The sequence below is a fragment of the Canis aureus genome, chromosome 23, assembly GCF_053574225.1.
Source record: "Canis aureus isolate CA01 chromosome 23, VMU_Caureus_v.1.0, whole genome shotgun sequence".
Classification (NCBI taxonomy): Eukaryota; Metazoa; Chordata; class Mammalia; order Carnivora; family Canidae; genus Canis; species Canis aureus.
Genome location: NC_135633.1, coordinates 44,021,061 through 44,030,068, shown reverse-complemented (window position 1 = coordinate 44,030,068; position 9,008 = coordinate 44,021,061). Strand labels below are relative to the sequence as shown.

Genomic DNA, 9,008 nt, shown 5'->3' with positions numbered 1-9,008 from the left:
GTATGCATTTGTAGGGAGAGTCAATGAGGGACAGCACACAACTTGCCCTCTGCACCACGCCAGTGCCCTGTCACCCCTGCAGAGCCACCTAGCTCCCAGCACTACAAATTCCTATTGCCCTCTGGGGAAAACTGAGAAAGCAGCAAGGAGGCTGCAAAGCAGGAAGAGAGAACAGCTCATAAGGAGTCACTGACTTCTTCTGCCCCAAGCCTGTCTTCAATCTATCCCTTCTCGGATGATGTATACACCAAGCCCCGTGCACTGACAGTGTCTGCGAGGGCCGGTGCTGCACTCACTGCAACGTGGCCCCAGTACCTGTAGGCATCCCCTGGTCAGCCTGAACCAACGATGCCAACGGGCTTCCTTTCCACAGGATGAAGTTCCACAAGCTCCCTGCTGACTGTCATGTGAACAGAACAGCGTTGCCAAGGGGGCTGCCTCATCTCACCCATGCAGCAGATCCCCTCCTACCATTTCATGAATCTTGTGCCCAGCTGGTGATGCAGACTAGAGACTGTCTACCTTGACAAGGTTCTGGGCATTAACAACAGGCAGAGCTTGGTTCTGAGGCCCAGGCCCGGCTGCCTTTGGAAGCATCCCGAAAGCAATGCCGAGGGTTCCAGAGGGCCGAGGCAATCTTCTTGTATTCCCTGCGGAAGTTCTGGTTCAGAAGCCCATAGACTATGGCATTAAGGCAGCTGTTAAAATAAGCCAGGAAGTAGCTAGTGACAAAGAGTCCCTCTGGGACCTGGGGAGCTATTTCTTCTGGGTTGATGGCCACAGCGAGGCCAATGCAGTTCAGCGGGGCCCAGCAGATAGCGAAGATTATGAACACCACGAACATGGTTAGAAAGCTCCGGATGTTGCTGGGCCTCAGGCGCAGCTTGGGCTCTGACTTGACCTTCTTGCGGGCCTGGAGCACCAGCAGCCAGATGCGCAGGTAACAGAAAGGTGATGGGGAGGAGGAAGTGTATGACTACCACTGCCACTGTGTACTGGGCGCTGGCCGTCTGGATGAAGGTGCAGGAGTAGATGCGTGGGTCGTACTCCAGGGACCCCATGAAAAAGTTGGGCAACACGGCTGCCAGGGTAAGGAGCCAGATGAGGCAGATGTAGAGGGAAGTGTGCCAGCGCCGGCAGATCTGGTGGTAGGCCACGCTGCGGCAGATGTAGCAGTAGCGGTTAATGGCAATGGCAGTGATGTTGAAGACAGAGCCAATGACACTCAGGCCCATCACGAAGGCACTGGCCTTGCAGTGCACCTCCCCCAAGGCCCAGCCATCGTGGAAGACGGCCACGAGGGTTAGTGGGTACGGGTACAAGGCCACCATGAGGTCAGCCAATGCCAGACTCACCAAGAACAAATTACCTAGAGCAGATAATAGGGAGCAAACGTCAGCAAGAGACCCCACAATTTCAAGTCTGTAGACTCTCCCACCCGTTATCCAGTTACCTTTACCCAGCTACTTAAACGTAACTATGGTACTGTTAGCATTGGGGTTGGAGACCTAGGGGCTTTCAGAGACTTGGTGTTCCAGGTGCATCTCAGGCTACTGGCTCTGTGACTCAGGCACTCCAATGCTCCAAGCCTCACTCTTCTCATTTGTAGAATGGGAATAATGATTCCTACTTTATACCATAGCTGTGAGAATCAAATAATGGTGCAAAGTCCTTGGGGACACAAGCAGGCGTTCATAAGTGATAACTGTTTTCACAATAGGCAGATACTCCGGGCCTTTGTATCATTTAAGCCCCAGCAAAGACTCTAAGGGAGAAGAACCAGAAAATCAGGAAAGTGGATTCACTAGCACCCATCTTTGCCCATAATCTCACCTTCCTGCAAATTTCTCTTGCCAGTCTCCGTTTGTGCCTTCTCCCCCACTGGTCAACAGGCTACTTCTAAGTGTCTTTGATTCAATTTTCTGAATGTGAATTTCATTATGCAGGTGGATAGAATAAAGGTTTCAGAGTAGGAACCACGTGTTCTGTAATTCCCCTGTCTGTCTAGTCGGGGCCTACACTCACAGCCACGCCGCCATGCCGCCACGTTGCCGTGCCACCATGTTGGCAGACACCTGGCCTGGTGGCATACTGTCCAGTCCTGAGGAGTCTCACAGCCTCCAGTGGCCTCCCTGCTTTGCCTGCACATTCTCCAGCTTTTTGAACTGCCTCCCTCCTCTGAATGGAGTGTTCTCTAGCCAGAGAGAGCCTCTGGAAACCACACCATCCATTGATCAATATGCTTCAGGCATGTTTGGGGCCAGAATTCTAGGGAAGAGACAGGGCTAAATCCAAAAGAACATATTTCTATTTCTAAAGCATTTGGATTCTAAAACAAACACTGACTCATGAATAAAGCACCAAGAATCTGAAGGCATGGCCAAAATCAAGCTCAGAGCACTAGAAGCTCTGTCCCTGATGCTACTCGTTTCATTCACCAAGTGTAACTGAGCTCCTACTACATGCTCCGAGCATCAGGCAGACGGAAAGGCTCCCAGGATGCAGCAATCAGAGAGGCCAGGCGGTGGTCTGGCTTTAAGGGGTTACAGAAGAAGGGAGGCTCAGAGCCACCAGGCTGGGGGGGCCCCCTGAGCCAGATGTTCAGGTGAGGTAGACTCCACAATAACAGTTATAAGCCTACAAGGTAGAGGAAGGGCTGCTCCCAGCCGTCCCCTGTTCCCACACACACTCATTCACCGCATCTCAAAGAAGATTCCACAGGATGCGCTCCGCGTGGGGGTGGGAACACGGAAGATCCACAGGCAGCCTTCCTGAAGGGCCCGTTTCAGCCTCAGAGGCTTGCAGTCGACCTCGCTCAGAACCAAGAGAAAAGAAGTCTGTCAGCGTCCTGGGACTTGTCAGGATCTACCTCCTCCTGCAGCAGAGCTCGGTGGGGGCCCAAGGCGGACTGGCTGGAACAGGAAGGACACCGTTGAACAGTTAGAGTACTAACAAGGTGGTGAGCTTACCTGTCTCGAGAGGCAGGCTGTGAAGCAGTCCTGTCTCAGGTTCAACTGCTAGCTTCCTTCCCGCTCAACGATTTTAGGGATCTATTTACTCGGTGGGGGTAAAGAAGCCCCCCCTCCCATTCTTTCCGCTTGGTACAGCCAGGCAAGAAAGGCACATCTGAGGGCCTGCTCGAGGTGTGGAGGGGGCCTCTTGCTTTTCCATTTACTTCCCAGTTCTATTTGCTACCTCCACTGGTGGCTGTCAGCCTCTGGCCCCACCAGGGCTCAAGGTGGTGACGTATTTCCTCACTTGAAGTTCCAGTTCTCAGCTGGATCAGGAGCTCCTGTCTCTTCCCAGAATTTTCAGTGGCTTTCTGACATTTGGAAGTGGTGCTGGAAGCTGGAATGACCCGGGTAGTCTCAGTTCTGCCACTCTGAAGTTGGGCACGTTTCTGAACTTCTTTCTCCATGACTGTTCTTTGATCAGTTCCCTCCTTTTCTTTGGGGACCCTCTTTCCTTTTCCTTACACGCATTCCACTTGGTTATTTCTGTGAGGAAAATCACTTCTCCCCAACATAGCAAGATGGGTCTCCTTGAGTAAGGGAGAGGCAGGGCTAGGTAGGGGGCCATGGAATCAGGTTAATAAAAAAAAAACTCCCAAAATGTGGAAATGAAAGGAAACCAGAGATAAATCAACCGGACCATCCTGTCCCAGGTGTCAGAGGTGGGGTCTTGTTATAACAGCTACTTGTGACCAACAAAGAATTACCGGACCCTAAAAAGGAAGTAAGCCATTGAAGGTGTCATCACTAGTCCTTCCTCAATGGTGATATCAATAGAGATATTAAAAGGATTTAGTTCCCTGGTTGGCTTTCAATAAAAGACCAACTCTATAAGCCCCCCATGGCAACCTGTCTGGATCCCCCTCACTCCTGAGAGCTTTTTCTGTATCCTCGCTTCATAAATTTCTATTGCTTTACTCACCTTCCTTTGTCTGAGAGATTCATTCTTCAACTCTGAGAGGCAAGAACCAAGCTCCTGCATCATCTACAGGGCCTCTGGGCTCCTGGTTGAGCAGCAAACAGGCTTTTAGCACTTGCAAGCACGTGCAGAGAGAGTCAAGGGCTGCTGGGAGCCGGTGCCAACTCAGCCAGCTGTTTCCCCCGAAAGCCAGTCAAGCTCCGCTGTGTTAATGTGGCTCATCCCCTAATCATGCCCCAGAGGCTGGCAAACAGCTTGTAAATAGTGGGAAGAACACATTCAACTCCGCGTAGAGAGTGATTCAATTACTCTCCCCTATTACTCCGGCTGTTCCTAAAAGGCTGAAATCAACCAGTTCCTGCTGTAGGTTCATCTGCCCAGACATCGTACTGTCTCCCAGATTTCTTGTCACCATTCCAAATTAGGCAAATAAAATTCTTGTTCTGTCCCCCATCTGCAAGAAGCCAGGTCCTATCTGGATGGTAGTCAAGGGAGAACTTGTTCTCTATCCATCTCTCCCCCAGACAGGTGAGAAATCCATCAGGAGGCGCACAACCCTGCTCATCCTCCTATGCACAGGCTTCTGATGAATATTCATGTCACAAGTCCTGGCGTGACTTATTTCCATCTGCCTCCACCAGACAGGGTGGATTAGTGGAGACAGCCTTCAACAACAGGCCTTTGTTCACTAATATGGAATTCCCCCTTAACATTCATACACAGGGCACATCTCTCTCCCCACATGCAACCACCAAAATCCCCATCCCTCCCTCTTCACTTCCTCTTTCTTTTTTTCCAGGACATCTATTTCTTAACAAGGATCTGGTAACCCTGGAGGGTATAAGGGGTGTAGGGGGACGGGGACCCAGCAAGCCTTGAGTTATCTAGTCTTCATCCGATAGAATTCCAGAAGGTAAAGCCACCTCCATCCTTACTCGTCCTCCCTGTGCCCTACCCTGCAGGCCCAGAAAAAGAGTTTATAGAATGTAAATTGTCCTTGGTCACTGAGCTAAAAGCCAGTGTAGAAATAGTCATGGAGTCATTTTCTCTACAAATATTTCTGAGTATCTACTAGGTACTAGCTCTGCCTTTGCCAGAGCCGAGGGAGGCATGGGGGGCACGAGAGACACACTCCCTCCCCTTCCAAAGCTAGAGGTCTCACAGGAGTCAATTAAACCAATAAAAACAAGACTTGCAAAGGTTACAACAAGGAATTCAACAGGTAAGCTATCATTGCTAATAGGTTTAAACTTCCTGTGCCTCAGGCCCTTCTTCCATCTTTTACCTATTCAAACATACAATACACTTCCTGAGTGCCTACCTATCTGGAGGGCACAATGATGGTCAAAAAGATGGCCCCTGCTGCTGAGATTGCGGCCAGGGGAAGTAGACAGAGAAATGGGCCCTCTGGTGTGCCAGAGAGCCGGGGGGAGGCTGGGATAAGGGAACAGTGAGGAAGACCTAGGATGGTGTCAGAATGGAGACAGTGGCAGGAGATGGGGCTGGCCAGGCAAGAGAGTTCATCAAGGGGCTATACAAAATCCCAAAGACTCTGCTGGCCAGCAGCCTGCTTCCTTCCTAGAATGGCTGTTTTCCTCCAAAGGGATTTGGATGGGATGAGCCTGGGAAATAACTATTAACCCCCAAATGAAAGTGGAATATTTTCATTAGTTACCTTCTGGGGGAAAGCATTTGAAATCACTGAGCAGATCATTTGTTAAAAACTTGATTGCCTTACAAATAAATACTAAAACAGGGATCCCTGGGTGGCTCAGTGGTTTGGCGCCTGCCTTGGGCCCAGGGCGTGATCCTGGGGTCCCGGGTGGAGTCCTCCCCTGCAGGGAGCCTGCTTCTCCCTCTGTCTAGGTCTCTGCCTCTCTCTGTGTCTCTCATGAATAAATAAATAAAATCTTTGAGAAAAAGAAAATCTTAGAGAATGTGGATGAATCATATAAGGGCCAAGCTGAAATATAACTTTGCTTTAACTGAACATGAAAAGGCCTGCTAAGCAAGCTAACTGTGTAAAAAACACGATGGGAGTATTTCAACCACTTAAAAGAAGAGAATGTATTTAAAAGCATAAGCATCTATTTTTCTTAAATCTGAGATGCCTATTACAAATTATCCTTCCATAATCATCAACAGAGATCATTTTGAGACTCTTACAATATCATTTTATTATTTCTTTTTTTTTTTAAATGTTCCCTTTCCTCAGCTCTTTTTTTTTTTTAAAGATTTTTATTTATTTATTCATGATAGTCACAGAGAGAGAGAGAGAGGCAGAGACACAGGCAGAGGGAGAAGCAGGCTCCATGCTGGGAGCCCGATGTGGGATTCGATCCCGGGTCTCCAGGATCGCGCCCTGGGCCAAAAGCAGGCGCCAAACCGCTGCGCCACCCAGGGATCCCCTCATTTTATTATTTCAATTACACTTTATACTAACAACAAAACCATAATTGGTATAGCACCCTAAAAGTTTATAATGTGCCCTTTACATAAATTGACTGAATTTTTTTCTCACAAGTACCCTATAGGGTGAATCCCATGTTTCCATTTCAAGAAACTGACACTCAGCTTACGTGAATTGCCTATGGCCATAACAGAGAAAGAGAAAGAAGAGAGACAGGAGGAAATCAGGGAAAAGAAATGTCAAGGGCAAAGGTGTAGAGTTTCTTAGTCATCCACCAAAGTGAGAAACAACAGGAAAGTGCACCATTTAACCTGGCAGTTAGGAGGTCAGGAGTGGTATTAGCAAGGGCATGGTTCTGTCCAGCTGGAGGATAAGCTTGTGTACAGAAGGTTCTCTCCCCATCGGCTTTTCCCCATCGGCTTTGACTTCAAGAGAAGGAAAGAAATGGAATGGGACTAGCAAAAGGATATCCCTTTGATGGAGAGGTTGTACAGTCTTTTTTCTTTTTCTTTTCTCTTCCTGTTTTCTCAATGGGAGAGACTTTTATCTGGCATGTAAGAAGCACATAGTAATATTAGCTGTTGTTTATTACTGTTGCTTTTATATTATTTGTTGTGTAGAAAGAATGAGAAAGACTCTGAATGTTGGACTCCAATTCCCCAGGAGATAAGATAGGAGAAGTCACAGTGCTGGGAGGACAATGAAGAAGGCAGGATGTTGCCCTAGGGGGAAACCCCCCCAAGTGCCGAGGACTCTGCTTCTCAACTCCTTAAATTCTACTCTTTCAACAATAAGTATTTTAAATTGTAAGACCTTAGAGTAGCACTGGTATCTTCAGAGTTTTGACATATCATGCTAAATACAGACCCCCAATTTCTGAGTGAAAAAGGCAACCTAATACGAAAGTCTTCATGGCCCTGGGCTACTGAGAACTACGTGGGAGGAATTAAAGAGGATTATGAGCTTTCCTGATTGTTCAGCTAAAGACATAATCATGGGATTTAAAACATGCTCCTCTTTGCTTGGTGAGGAGATAAAGTATTCCAAGTAGAAGCCTGAAGTTGGAGAGCTTGAGCCACATCAGCAACGGAGTCCAAGTTAGCCCTGTTTGGTCTTTAGCTGATAACAAGCGCTCCAAACCCCCACAGGCTGAGAGGGTCAAAAGACACCTGTCACCAGGCGGCGTCTTCCCGAGCGGTAGGATAAAACTTAGATGAAGTGGGTACCATCTTACCCCATCACGCCTGGAGCACAGGGACTGTGGATCTAGTAAGTATTTCCTCCAAGCCTTCCAAGAGCCTTTGTCCAGAGCTGGTCTATTTATTCATCCCTTACACCCCTAGTCAACAAGTTGGGGGAGGAGGTGGACTCTGCGCCAATCTGACCCGAGACGCTGAACACCTGCTGGGCTGAAAACTCTCATCGGGAAGCCTGCAATGCAGTCACTGTTTCCAGGCAAAAGATGCAGAGTGAGCATCCCTGGGTGCCTGAAGAACTGGGCAGACTATGGCCGAGGACCTGCGTGTCCAGCAACCAAATCCTCCACATTTTCTTGGGAAATCCTAATGTCAAGTGTTTCACATCCTTTCTCTTACGGATCACCCAACTGCCCTAGCAGTCGCTTCACACCCACTCACTCACAGCACCTCCCCCATAGCCTCTAACTCAGATGCAGCACAAGAATCCATCATCAGACTCCGGCTCCTGAGCATTGCCTGGGAAATCAGCCCCTGAGCCCACAGGCCGGGAGCACCTGATGCTGTTGGGCTTTCCCCTCTGCTAACGGAGATTAATTTTTTTTAATGATTTGTCCATTTATTTTTGAGAGACACAGAGAGAGAGAGAGGCAGAGACACAGGCAGAGGGAGGAGCAGGCTCCATGCAGGGAGCCCGACGTGGGACTCATCCTGGGTCTCCAGGATCATGCCCTGGGCTGAAGGCGGCGCCAAACTGCTAAGCCACCTGGGCTGCCCTAACAGAGATTAATTTGATCGATCTTACAGTAAGGACATGTTTCTCTCAGCTCTCTTCTGTGTGGCCAACTGTCTGGATGTCGAAGGTAATGGCAGGAGGCTCACCTACATGCAGCTCAAAGGTCGCACTCTCAGACCAGACCGGCAAGGGCCAAACTCCCAGAGGAAGCACAGAGGCACAATCCGGGAGAGGCCTGGCATAGCTGGAGACTGCTGGCCACACAGGAGCAAGTGGGGCAGGCCTCTCTGTGCAGAGGATCCAGTCAGCTTTCAAGGAGAAGAGTGAGGTGTACTGCGGGCTTTGGGTGCTGGAAGCAGTTCAGTTCCTCAAGAACCCTGTGGATGGGGGCACTTGGGTGGCTCAGTGGTTGAGTGTCTGCCTTTGGCTCAGGGTGTGATCTGGAGTCCTGGGATCCAGTCCCACAGCAGACTCCCTGCATGGAGGCTGCTTCTCCCTCTGCTGATGTCTCTGCCTTTCTCTGTGTGTCTCTCATGAATAAATAAACAAAATCTTTTGAAGAAGAAGAAGAAGAAGGAGGAGGAGGAGGAGGAGGAGGAGAGGAGGAGGAGGAGGAGGAGGAGGAGGAAGAAGAAGAAGAAGAAGAAGAAGAAGAAGAAGAAGAAGAGGAGGAGGAGGAGGAGGAAGAAGAGGAAGGAGAAGAAGAAGAGGAGGAGGAGGAGGAAGAAGAAGAAGA

At 49.3% G+C, this 9,008-nt stretch overlaps 1 protein-coding gene across 1 annotated transcript in view; it reads right to left on the bottom strand.

Annotated features, from left to right (window-relative positions):
• Positions 1 to 507: 507 nt before the first annotated feature.
• Positions 508 to 9,008, bottom strand: part of MTNR1B (melatonin receptor 1B) — a 32,246-nt gene continuing 23,745 nt past the window's right edge. Inside the window, 3 exon segments of the mRNA XM_077867633.1 lie at positions 508 to 574; positions 576 to 950; positions 952 to 1,369. Coding sequence (XP_077723759.1) covers positions 508 to 574; positions 576 to 950; positions 952 to 1,369 — 860 coding nt within the window.